We start from the raw sequence: 13,948 nt of genomic DNA, 5'->3' as shown, positions 1-13,948 counted from the left end.
TTATGTTTTGAGGCATTTACCCTTTTCTTTTTTAACTGACATTCTGTGTATCCAGTATTGAATATTCAGCCTATCTATTTTAATTTATTTAACTGTTTTGTACATTGCCTAACTTTGATTCTCATCATTTACTTTCTCATGTGCATAATAAAGCACATCTTTTTCCTATATGTAAGTTTGGAATTGTTCTTATATAAATCATATTATGCTATCAAGAATGACCTTGTATGGATTTCAATCTTCATGTCTCTGACTACACACAATATATTTTTATCTACAATTCTTTCTTAGAGAATAACGTGGCAGACTATCTTACTAAAACTGTTTATTAACATTGTTCTCACAACTTTTATAGGTAGTGCTGGAACACCTGTCACTTTTAATGAAAATGGTGATGCTCCTGGACGTTATGACATCTTCCAGTATCAAATCACCAACAAAAATACAGAATACAGAATCATTGGACACTGGACCAATCAGCTTCATCTAAAAGCAAGTATCAGTATAGATGCACATTTGTGTATATAGCCCACCCTAGAGGAAAAATGCTCTATTTTATTTTTAAATATACAATTTTTGTTACAATAGATTTTCTTGTAAATGATTGCTTAGGAAATTTATGATTTACTCTTTCCTTCAACTTTAAATGTTATGGAAAGTCTTAAAACTCTAAAGGAAGCTCTCTTGCTATCTAGAGGGATTTAATGAAAGATCTTGTATTCTTTTAATTGGCTATACACACAGGGCAATTCTACCCTTTCCTGAAAACTTATTTAAATCTCTGTAACCTTTGGGTATGTGTGTGTTGACAGTGTGCCATAAATATAAAAGCTTGTACTTAAATTTTAAGTCCTTTTTTAAGCTTTTGCCACATCATAAAGTGAGACCTTATGGCTACATCGGATTGATGGAGATGAGCCACGATCTGTATTTACATGACCTCTTTCAACTGCAATTCGAAAGGAAGTTTTCCTATACAACGTGATGTTATAACTTGATCAGCCCTTATGGCTCCCTGCTGCCCCTGTCAAACTCAGGTGCCCTCAGGGACCAAAGCTCACGAATTTTGCAGTTCCGCAGGTGGCCACATGAGGGCCACTTGGAGAACTCTGACAAAATGACCTTCCAAGGCCTGGGGGTAGTGCCGGGTGCCACGCCGCCTCAGGAGGCTCAGACGCGGGGACCGGGTGGGAGTGTCACGTAGGCCTTGATGTTCCTGGTTTGCAGGTGCGCACGGGGCCAGGCGATGACTCAAGGCAGGGCTCTCCCGGGCTTTTGAGAGGAACAGCCAGGCACCTGCACTCACCAATCCAAAGGGAGGCAGGAGCAGGAAGCCAATCTGAACTTGATGGTTGAGAGAGGTTCAGGGGGTCACGGACCACAGGCTGGAGCCGGCAGAGTGTGTGTGTGGGGGGGAGGGGGTACAGGAGGTGGGAGAAGTATCTGTTTACCACTGACTAACAGTTTGCGGCGCCAGGTCAATGCACCGGGGCTTCTTCGGGTATGGAAGAGTAGGGAACGTGCCCTGTGGTCTCAGGCAAGGATTGGAGTTCATTCATAAAGCAGAAATGCAGGACCTTTTACAGGAACTTAGTGGCCAAGGAATCGCTCTAACAAGGGCGATGTTCCACTCTTTCCAAATAGCTTTAAATAAAGTAGGGACTTATAACAGCTAATATGTCTTTCACACTTTCCTCTAATGAAAATCTTTCTGCTTGGTTCTCAAAGGTGCCAAAATACTGCGCGAGTAGAGTTAATTTCCTAAGTGAACGATTGAGTTTTTTTCCCAGGTAGAGCATATCCAAGCTAGAAGGTACAATAGGGCACAGATGAGGCCATGTGTGGACAGATTTCCCTCTTGCATGTGAATGTGTGAAACATGTGCATGTGCTTTTGTGTTTGAATTGGATCAAAAGACATCAGTTTGGTATTTTAATAACATTTTTCACTTGTGTATCTCTAAATATGGCCCCTGAGATGGTTTATGCCGTCTTTCACCCAAATCCTCAGCAATGAAGCAGGTAGTGAGAAATAAACGGAGAGTATGATTTATTGCCTTTTCAGAATGACTTCCTGATAATTATCACAGCTCCTTATTTCAGCAGTGCACAGAGAAGGCTTATGTTTCCATCTATTGCCCTTCTATTTGAGACCACCTATCTACAATCTACTCTTTGTTGCAGTTTGATAAAATCGTATCCGGTGTTCTGGAACCCAAACAGACATTTATTGAAACATAACCATGATAACTCCATAGGCTATAGGTACCTATCTGAAAATTCATACTTTTTCTGCAGAAGTCCTTTTGAAATTGACCTATGTGAAATAGAATAAATAAACATGAAAACAAAATTGGCGAGGGTTAAAAGAAGAAAGCTACTTTTTTTCATCTGACTTTCACTGATGTAAAACTGCCTATTATATTCTTGTGATTAAGGATTAAACATCATAAAATTCAGTGGTCTAGAACTATGTGCAGAAATGTCCAATGCAAAGATGTCTAAAATAATTGTACATGTAAATACCCACACGCGCACCTACCTCTCTCCATATATACATACTGTATTTATTTTTAAACTTCATATTGAATCTCAAGCTGCTCTTTTATGTTCATTTAACAGTGCATGAAAATTTTATGTTTGTTATTATGCTGTTGTTCATAAAATATATGAAAACAATTTGTAAGAATTATTTCTCATGAGTGATTATGATCATTTATAAGTAGCTATCACTGCCAGTTTTATTGAAACAGGGGAAATGCGACTCTCGGGAGAAAACAGGGAAAGAGACTATAGGGAGAAGTTAAGTCAAAGATTGAATTCTGGGGATTATCAAGACAAAAAAGAAGTTTATGCTTGAGTTTTGGATCTTTCACTTACTTGAACTTGGAGTAGGGAGTGCTTGGAAAGCTGCCAAACTGTTAAAATTGTACTTACAATCTTAGGCAAGGTAGCAATCCATTCCAGTGCCTCAGTTTCAACATCTGTGAAATGGAAACATGAGTAGCACTACCTCATACGGTTCTAATAAGAACTAAATGACATAATACAATGAAGCGCTTAGACCAGTGCCTGACACATGTGAGATCAATAAATATGAGTTTTTAGTCCAGTATCTCCTGATTCTATATGATCAGTGGGAGACCTGGTAATGAGTGTGATTTGTAGAAAAGTGAAGGCCCCCTCGGATGAAGCACTTGGTTTGTTTTAGAAAGTTCAGAGAGAATCTCCACATTTGAAGTTCTGGCCATGTGTTCCCCCAGCCAGTTGTTTCTGCCTGTCTTTAATATTGTTCTTATTACATTAAAAATCTATATGCATTTAAAATAAAATTTATATAAGAAAAATGCATGCAGTTTCTTTTCTTATGGTAGCATATGGCTAGGTATTGTCACCAACTCGGTTAACTTGGAACAGATTTAATAAATTCCTGCTATGCACCTGTTGCATGCTAGGTGTTTTGAATAGAGTGAGTGGTGGTACCTGCTCTCAGGCAGCCGGCAGATTAGAACGGGAGACAGGCATTCAAACCGATGATCCTAGTGTGATGAGATGGGTGCACTGACAGAAGTGTGTACAGGATTTCACCAGGGGTAGCCCAGAGAAGGATTACCAATCTGCCCTGGCTGCTGGTGGGTGCTGAGGGTGAGGGGACGGGCAGGTGCAGAGAGGTACAGGTATAGAGAGGAGACTTTCCTCTTTCCTGTGTGTCCCATCTGCCCTTATCCTATTAAGCCAGATTTATGATAGGTTTCACACTCTCCATGGTAAGCATTTATCAGCCAGTTATTGGACTCAATTCTGCTTGTTCTCAGAGAGCCAATTTTCCAGTCTGAATTCAACCAGAGGATACACAGACAGTGTATGCTCAGGCATATTGAAGTACAACAAATTTGGCCTGAATATATTTTAGTGAAATGAATGAATTTTTAAAATAGATGATCTTTTCTTTTCTCCCTGGAAAAATGTGTGAGGTATTTTATTCCCTCAAAAGCATTGTCTTTGTTGTTCTAAATATTATTGTCTCTTTTTCTGGCTAATGGAACTAACATATGTTCTTAATTCAGCAATTAATAGCAGTTAGTATAATTCGTTTATTTCGATTTAGGTTCCTCTTCTGTAATCTCTGTCCGTGGATGTATGGTGTGTCATCTACTCAAGAGTAAATTTGAACACTTAGGACTCTCTTCTTTGTTAGGCTGAATTTTTCAAAAGGCAGGTGGTTTTTATTAGCGATTGCAAAACATTGTAACCTAGAGGTTGGGAATAAACAGCACAGGCCAAACTTCAAAAAGGACAGCCACGTGGTGCTTTGGGGCCACAGAGAAGATGTACTGGGGTTACTTGATGGGCTCCAAATAGCACTGGGCTAACTGCTGTGTGCTTCCAACCACAGCCACTTTCGTGGATGACTGTAGGAATGCGATAGGCTTTTTCGTTCCTTTCTTTTCTCCTCTTTTTCTTCAAGTAAATAATTTGAAAATAAAAATAGTGAAGCAAAATGACTTCAGAGTCTCTCGGCTCCAGTAATTAGTGGCCCAGTGGCCCTTGGAAGGCTGATTTGAAGGAGAAGGGCTTCACTGACCCTGATTTAAGTTTTCTGAAGGCCACTGCATAAATGAGAACATTTCTTGGGAAGGTACTGAAATTCCTCTGAGCCTCAGTTTCCTCATTTGTTAAGTGGGGATAATAATAAACTTATTATGACCATTACATGCATTGTAATATAGTGTTCGAGAACAAGACCTCAAAGTGACAGAAAAGATGTTTGAATCTTGACCTTCCACTCATGAGTCCTATGTAGCCTTGGGCGAGTCATTTCTTCATCTGTATGGGACCAATAATATCTGTGTCATAGAGTCCTTGAATTAAAAGACATTGCATATATAAAGAGCCTAGAATAGTGCCTGACATATATTGTGTTAAATGAATATGATAACAATAATTTTGTTTCATTTGGCCTGGATAACTTGCCTACCACAAAGGATCATAAAGAGTATTTCAAACCAGGAATCAAATGGAAGCCATATATGCAAAGTCTTTTTCTGACTTTGTCCTAATATTATGAGTAGGGATTAACTGTAAGAAGAGCTGTGTACACCAGAATATCTGGTCTGTCCCTATCCAATAAGCCCAAAATATTTGTTTTGGTATGAAAAAAATAAAAGTAGACTTGGTGATTCAATTGTCCAGGGGACAACCAGAAAACTGAGCAAAATGGCTGGTGGGACTTAACCTCATTAAATTAGTGTTTCAAATATACTTGTAGTATAGTATTTATCACATGGCATTTTACTTGAATATATGTCTTTCCCTATAGATTATCAGTCTTAACACACAGATGCTCTACCAGGGTTCCCTCAACTTGCTTGGATTGGGAAAGAGAGAAAACCTGGGTCTCCATTTGCCTTTTGGGTTCATTGTTCGAGATGAACATCATCTCTCAATGGTGTTAAACAGTTTTGGGGGAGCCGACCCCTTATTTGCTTTGACTCTTTAAAGTCATGCATTTTCTCTTTGACTCTATTTCCCTGTTTCCAAAGTTGCCTGCGTTTGAAAATCTCTTGCATATTTTTGTCAGCGTATGTAAAAGGTATATCCTACAAGACAAGCATTATGTAAAACACCCTCTTTCTTACAGAGCAGAATGCAAAGTCAATTTCCTGAGACCAAGTTCTTATAATAGAACTTTAGAGGGTATTCTAGTTCCTGCCTTTGCACTCTATTCTGAAATGCTTTCATTCGCTTTCTTTCCTTGTAACTAGATGTTTAATCTTTAAAACTGTATATTTGTTTATTAGATGCTAATTTATTCTTTTCAAAAAGGTCATTTTTAGGTCATGATTTACACCTCTGTCTATGTGATAACAGACATTTGTAAATTCATGTTTTTGATGTGCTGAGCAAATGTTAAGGTGATTAAGTTTTTAACTAGATTCTTGCCAAGCCCAAAGTAGGTGCTCAATAAATATTTTTTGAATGTCATGAATACTGTGCTGATATTTTCTAGATACTGACTAAATATGAAGCAATAATCCAGGATTATTGATTAGGAAGTGTACTCATGTATCTATTATTTATTCAGTGACTATTCTTTGCCAAGCAGGATGCTATGTCAGTAAGATTCAGTAAGATATATTTTCAGGTATCAGGGGATTTACAATCCATAAAAGGCAACTGTGTACTCAAAAACTACAATAAAAGCATAATTGGAGAGTTGCAGAGTAAAGAATAAACTATATAAATTCACAGGCTGCGATGGTAAACACCAGCTAGGAGGACTGTATGAAGTTATTTGACATGGATGAAATTTGAACTGATTAATTATTAAATTAATTTGAAGATGAGAAATGAATGGAGGGCATATAGGTCATTGAAGAGGCATTCATTCACTCCAAATTAAAGTGTCCCCAATGTGCCATGTTATGTTAGGTGCTGTAGTGATTTAGAGGTATTTCAGATTTGGTCCCTACTGTCCCACTTGAATTAGCTGCATTAAGTAGGAGCAGAATCCAAGGATACTCCTCTTTAGTGAGCCCACAATGCATCCAACTGTAATTCCTGTATTCTTGTCAAACTTTGACATGCCTTCTTATTAGCAGAGTAGAATCAGTGTTCATAAGGTCTTATTAGCAGAGTAGGATCAGTGTGTTCATACGGAAACATATTCTATCTTGGTTTGGAGTTTGAGGAAGTGAGGAACTGATTGGTCCAGTTGGAGATAGGTTGGGGAGACCTTAGTAGCTGTGAGGCTCAAAGGAAACAGTCTGGCATTGAAAAGTACCCTATCTTTTTTTCTCAAAGTGGTGGGATAATAAAAGGTAAAGACTCTTTTCTCTTTGTCTTTATGTCTTTATCAAGTACACAATGTGGGGCTCAATAAGTGGTCACTGAATAGATGAATGAACCAAAAATAAAAGCTCGGTTATCTTCACAAGGCCGTAAAGGGGAACTAACTTAAAATAACTAATCCTGAACTGAGGCACAACCTGGGAACAGACTGTTCTCTGCCATTATCAAGGCAGCCAAGGATGAACTCAGTTATGAGAGAAAGAATGAAGAATCTATTTACAAAATCCATACAGTCAAGCCAGATGCAAACCAAGGGAAAGTCCAAAGTCAGACACATGGGCAAAGGAAGTACATATATGGGCCCCAGAAGATCATGACAGGGCTTACTTTTACAAATACTACTGAGTTTTATTACTATTCAAACGATTAGGAGAATTTTCTATATCCTGAGAGCTTTAGACTTGCTGAGTGGGTTCTGATACCTACCAATGAGGAATTAGTATCCATTGGATTGACAGGCCTAACCTGCCTACACAATCATTTTATAATACAACTCGTAAGTGCAATGATAGAGATGAACTCTTGCCTAGGTTTTCAGAGGGAGATAGAAAATGGCACAGTTTATTTATGGACCTGAGTGTGATTCTGAGCTGTTGGAGCAAAGGACGATCTGATGGTGTGGGAAATGAGGAAAGATGACTTGAAGCTAAATTGTGTAGGGTCTTGAAAATATTTTGAGAATGCATTTAGATATTCAGTAGTGAGCATCTGGAGATTTTTACTAGAGATATGCTCAGTTTTAAAATTCAGGAAATTGTCACTAGAAGCAGCATGCTGATTGGCTGGAGAAGAGATAGTTCCATTATTTAGGTAGAGGCTATAAAATAAAGAATTAATTTCTTTCCAATTTTATTTAATTATCCAACAGATTCTCTCATCTGTCCATCTACTTGGTTTGAGTCTTGTTCCATAAAATGTTTAAATAGACTTACATGCATCATAGTAGGAAAAACTAACAAACAAGTGAGGAATTTAGGAAGAAGGAATAAAAAGAGTTAATGAATTTGAGTTAGTGGTCAAATTTGATGTTCTCATCAATATTAATAACCAATTGATTCTTCTAGGCTGTCTAATAGAGCAATTGAATAATCACACTTCAATTATAAGAATATACAAAATTATGACTTACAAATCTGAGTGAATCAGATGAGGAGTTGAAAAGCTGGTTCACGTATCTGAATCCAGTTTCAGGCAGGTGCTGGGGATGACCTAACAGTATCCAGGAAATCTAATGGTTTATTGGGGGGAGAAAAGAAAGATAGGACATTTAAAAATCTATTAAAAGAGGAAAAGTCATAGGGGCTTATTAGTTATTTCAATAAATAATAATGAAAATGACACAAAAAGAAAAAAGAGAGCATAAAAAAATGAGAGATGCTAAATAAAAAAAAGCAAAGCAAAGAATATATTGGAACTTAAAGCACGTCTTTTATACCAGCACCAAAGAAGGATCAAGGAAGATGGTGACTTTAGACTGCTATGGGGATAATTAAGTAATAAAAATTAGAATGAATTATATTTTAATACTTATTTTAACCTTGGGGGGAATAAATTAAGTGCACTTTTAACATGAAGAGTAGACTAAGGTTAAAATAAAATTAGAAACATAAAAGAAAATTCTGCAATAGAGGAATAACTGTTGAGAAATAATTTTATGGTGAATTTAACTGAAATCTGTGTGAACCTTGAATCCTAGGATACTTTTAAAAAAGCTCATGGACTCAGCGCTATAAAACCTACAATGTATAAGAAAATTACGTTAAGAACTGAAAAGTAATATATATGAATAAAATATATATCCCTAGCTATAGATGGAGGTCAGTAGCTGACAAGAGCGTAGAACTAAAAGAATAAATGTCAATTGACTGAATCAAAAGTTTAACATGGCATCTTTTCTCAAAGCTTCCATTTTTAAGGAAGGGAAATAGTGCCAGAAGCTGGAATCCTCCCCAAACCCCTAAACCTTTTTACTGAGATTATGGATCCTTTATATCCAAAGAAAATTGCAAAAGTTTGCAACTGTAAATGAACTAGAGGTTTCCAATGTAAAATATATGTTCTTCCTTTAAAGTCCTAAAGAACTGGCAGAGGGATATAAAAAAAAGGACATAGAGAAAAGTACCAAATTTTACTTCACATTCTTCAACACATTTGGTATTGTCAATATTTTTTACGTTTAGCAATCCTAATTGATATAAAGTGATATGTTGTAGTGATTTTAATTTGCATTTACTAATAGCTAATGATGATTACCATCTTTTCATGTGCTTATTTGACAAAATTATGTCCACTTCAGTGGACAGTCTGTTCATGTCTTTTGCCTATTTTCTAATTAGTTTGTTTTTTCACTGCTGAACTTGGGGGCTCTTTATATATTTGAGATATAGTTCTTTGCCACATATTTCTTCCAGTCTTTTCATCCTCTTAACATGTCTTTCACAGAATAAATGTTCCCAACTTTGGTGGGGATACAATTTATCTTTTTTATTTGTTTTATGGATTGTGCTTTTGGGATCAAGTCTAAGGACGTCTTATCTATTGTATCTATTAGCCTGAGACCCTAGAGATTTTCTCCTCTTTTTTTCTTAATAAAAGTTTTAGAGTTTTGCATTTATGTTTAAGTCCATAATCCATTTTGACTTTTGCATTATAAGTTGTGAGATTTAGGTCAACTCTTTTTGCTGTTGTTGTTGCATGGGCAGGCACCGGGAATCGAACCTGGGTCTCCACCATCGCCTGCCCAAGGCTCATTTTTTTTTGCCTATGAATAGTCAACTGATTCAACACTGTTTGTTGAAAAGACGATTTTTCTTCATTTTCATTGCTTTTGAAACTTTGGGCATATCTATTTCTGGGTTCTCTCTTCTGTTCCATTAATTATATGTCTTTATTCCTTGGCTGGTTCCACACTGTCTCAATTACTGTTGCTGTATAGTAGCCCTTGATATTGGGTAGAGTGATTCTTCTCACTTAATTTCTTGTTTTGAAGTGACTTTAGTTATTACAGTTCCTGTGCCTTTCCATATAAATTTTAGAAGATGCTTGTCTATGTGACCAAAAAAAAAAAAAAAGCTTTTTTGGATTTTAATAAGATCTATAGATCATTTTGGGGAGTATTAACCTCTTACTAAGCTGAGTCTTCCAACCCATGAGCAAGATGTGTCTCTCCATTTATATAGATTGTTTTTTATTTGTTTTGTCAGAATTTTAAAATTGTCAATATTCAGATCCTGCACAAGTTTTGTGGAGAGTATACCTAAGTAATTCATTTTGAGGTCAAGCAGTTTTTAAATGGTATTGGGTTTTAAGTTCAGTTCCACACATTCCTTGTTAGTATATAGAAATATGAATGATGCCATTTACTGCAGCTTTTTAAAATAGATCCTTTGGGATAATTACAGAGACAATCATGTTATCTGAAAATAGGGAAGCTTTACTTCTTTGTGTCTAAATCATATACTTTTTATTTCCTTTTCTTGCCTATGTTGCTAGCTAAATTGAATAGTAGTGGTGAGTAGTAGGTCTGATCTTAGACAGAATATACTTAATCTTTTACCATTAAGTTTGGTGGTAGCTGTAGATTTTTTGTAGACCTTCTTTTTTTTTCTTTTTATTGTGAAATATAATATAGATATACAAAAGAGCAATACATTTCCAAGTACATTTTAACAAGTAGTTATAGAACAGGTTTTAGTTTTGTATTGGTCGCAGCCCGTGATTTTTGTTTTTTCTTCTAGCTGCAACATGACACTGGAGACCAAAAGAAATATCAATATAATTCAGCAGTCATGCTCATTTGTTAAACCCTACCTTCTCTGTATAATTCCACCATCACCTTTGATATTTCTCCCCCTCTTTAGGGGTATTTGGGCTATGCCCATTCTACCTTTTACATGTTGAAAGGGGCTATTGATAATATGGGATGGAAGGATGGAACTGGTTGATATTCTGGAGTGGCTGGCCCCTCTTCATTCCAGGAATTATCTGCTCCAAGGACCCATTTGGAGTTATAGGATTCTGAAAAGTTACCCTAGTACATAGGACCTTTATAAAATCTTGTATATTGCCCTAGGTATTCTTCATGATTGGCAGGAATGGTTTTAGTTAGGGTTGGCAAGTTGTGATAGGTAGCAATGTCTAAATGAAGCTTGCATAAGAGTGACCTCCAGAGTAGCCTCTTGACTCTATTTGAACACTCTCAGCCACTGAAGCCTTATTTGTTACATTTCTTTTCCCCCTTATGGCCTCTTTCCTTTGAACTTTTTTTTTTATTGTATTACATATATACAAATCAAAGAAAGAAAAAGCAATAATTATCAAAGCGTTCTTCAATACGTGTTGCAGAACAGATCCCAGAATTTGTCATGGACTACCATTCCATCATCTCAGATTTTTCCTTCTAGCTGCTCCAAAACACTGGAGGCTAGGAGGAATATATATATATATATGTGTGTGTGTGTGTATGTGTATCTCATCACAATTGACTCTTTTTTCTGTTTTGTGAAAAGTAACATTTATACAAAAAAGCAATAAATTTCAAAGCACATTGCAACAGTTAGTTATAGAATGAATTTTAGACTTTGGTATTCATTACAATGCCACAATCTTAGGTTGTCACTTCTAGCTACTCTAAGGTACTGGAAACTAAAAGAAATATCAATATAATGATTTAGCAATCATACTCATTTGTTAAACTCTAACTTCTCTGTATAACTAAAAAGCCATCACCTTTGATCTTTCTCCTACTCTTTAGGGGTATTTGGGCAATGCTCACTTTCATATTGTAAAGGGCTGTCAATAATATTGGATGGAGGGATGAAACTGGTTGTTGGGGAAGTTGCATTGTAAAATCTTATATATTGCCCTAGGTGTTCTTTAGGATTGGCTGGAATGGTTTTGGTGGGTGGGTTTGGCAAGTTATGATAGGTAGCAATATCTAACTGAAGCTTGCATAAGAGTGACCTCCAAGGTAGCCTCTTGATTCTATATGAAATTTCTCAGCCACTGATACTTTATTTGTTGTGCTTCTTTTCCCCGTTTTGGTCAGGATGGCATAAGTGTTTCCTCCATTCTATTTTCTGGAAGTGATTGGTGTTAATTCTTTAAATGTTTGGGAAAGTTATCCAGTAAAACTATCTTGGCCTGGTGATTTGATTTAGGGTAGCTTTTTTAAATTATAGATTCAATTTATTTAATGGTTATAGGACTATTATGGTTATCTATATATCCTACTTGAGTTTTGATAGATTATAGCATTTGAAAAATTGGTCCATTTCTTCTAAATTGTGAAGTTATGAGCATAAAGTTCTTCTTGGATTCACTTTTTATTCTTTTATTGACTACAGAATCTGTAGTGATATCTTCTATTTCATTATTGCTAGTAGTGATTTGTATCCTCCTTTTTATCTTTCAGTCTTTCTATAAGTTTATCAATTTTTATTGATTTTTTTTCCCAAAGAACCAGCTTTTGGTTTCAATGATTTTTCTCTATTCCTATTCTGTTTACAATGTCATTGATTTCTGTTTTATCTTTATTGTTTCCTTCTTCCTGTTTAGTTTGGATTTAGTCTTTAGGTAAGAATTTAGGTTATTGATATGTGTGCTATAGATCGAAATGTGTACTCCAAAAAGACATATTCAAATCCTAATCTCTCACCCTGTAAATGTGAACTTATTTGTAAATAGGATCTTAGATGGTATTTATCATTTAGATGAAGCCAAACTAGAGTAGGGTAGGCCTTAATGTCATATGACTAATGTCCTTTTAAAGAGAGGAAAATTGGACACCAAGAAACAGAAAAAGAGGTGACCATTTGTTGGAGGAAGAGATTGACTTATGTGCTACCACAGATGGCCATAGATTGCTGACCATTGCCAGAAGCCTTGTCACTAGTAATTCTCTTTGCTCTCAAGTCTACTTTATCTTCTACTATTTTATTAAGGTTAGCATGACATATTTTTCATCCTTTTACTTTCAAACTATGTATGTCATTTTGTTTGAAGAGAATTTCATACAAACAGTGCATATTTGGGTCCTGCTTCTTTTTTCAATCTTTCAACATTTGTCTTAATTGACGTACTTAAACCATTTATATTCAACATTCTTATTATGATGTAAATCTATTTTTATTATTTGTTTTCTACTTTTCCTTTGTTTCTAATTCTTCTACTGCATTTTTCTTACTTTTCTGTGGGTTACTTAAACATTTTTATTATTCCACCTTGTTTTATCTATGTTGCTTTTGAGTGTGTTGCTTTCCTATAGTTTCCTTAGTGGTTTATCTCAGTATTACTTACCACAGCCTATTGGTATCAGTGTTTCACCACTTCACGTGAAGTTTTGAAACTGTACTTCCATTTAAGTCCCTGTCCAGTTTTAAAATAAAATTGTCTTAAATATTTACCCTATAGACACTGACCACCACAACAGATATTGTTATAATTTTTCCTTGAATCATCAAATGAGATTTAATGAAGTCATTAGGAGACGTGTAGTCTATTATATTTATGCGTATTTTTACCATTATGTTATTCTTTCTGTTTCTGTTTTTTCTGGCTTCCATGATTTCAGGTGAATTCACCATTTCATTATTTGAAATGGTGTTCTCCATAGGTTACATATCATTTATCTCAGGTTACTTTTATGAGTTTTATCTTTGTATTTAGTTTTTGAAAGTTTAATTTTAACATGGCTTAGTATGAATTCCTTTGGGTTTATACTATTTTGGACTCACTAAGCTTCTTGAATCTGTAGGAGTATGTCGTATGCCAAATTTGGGAGGTTTCCAGTCATTATTTTTCAATTTTTTTTCAACTTCTTTCTGGGATTTTGATGATATGAATGTTAGATATTTTGTTATTATCCTACAGGTTCTTGAGGCTCAGTTCACTTTTTTTATTCAGTCTTTTTCTATCTGTTGTTAATATTGAGTAAATTCTATTTATCTTTCCTTAAGTTTACAGATTCTAACTTTGGTCTCTTCACTTCATCCCTGAGCCCCTACAAGGACTTTTTCATTTTGATTATTGTGTTTTCAGCCCATTTGTATCTCTTTTATAGCTTCTGCTTCTTTGCTGATGTTTTCTTTTTTTTATTT

At 35.7% G+C, this 13,948-nt stretch overlaps 1 protein-coding gene across 1 annotated transcript in view; it reads left to right on the top strand.

Moving 5' to 3' along the window:
- Window positions 1-13,948, top strand: part of GRM8 (glutamate metabotropic receptor 8) — an 829,821-nt gene that overhangs the window by 654,006 nt on the left and 161,867 nt on the right. Inside the window, exon 7 of the mRNA XM_077123963.1 lies at window positions 356-492. Coding sequence (XP_076980078.1) covers window positions 356-492 — 137 coding nt within the window. The remainder of the gene's footprint in view (window positions 1-355; window positions 493-13,948) is intronic.

This window comes from Tamandua tetradactyla, chromosome 1 (genome assembly GCF_023851605.1).
Source record: "Tamandua tetradactyla isolate mTamTet1 chromosome 1, mTamTet1.pri, whole genome shotgun sequence".
Lineage (NCBI taxonomy): Eukaryota > Metazoa > Chordata > Mammalia > Pilosa > Myrmecophagidae > Tamandua > Tamandua tetradactyla.
Note: the sequence above shows the minus strand (reverse complement) of the source record. Positions and strands in the feature narration are given on the sequence as shown.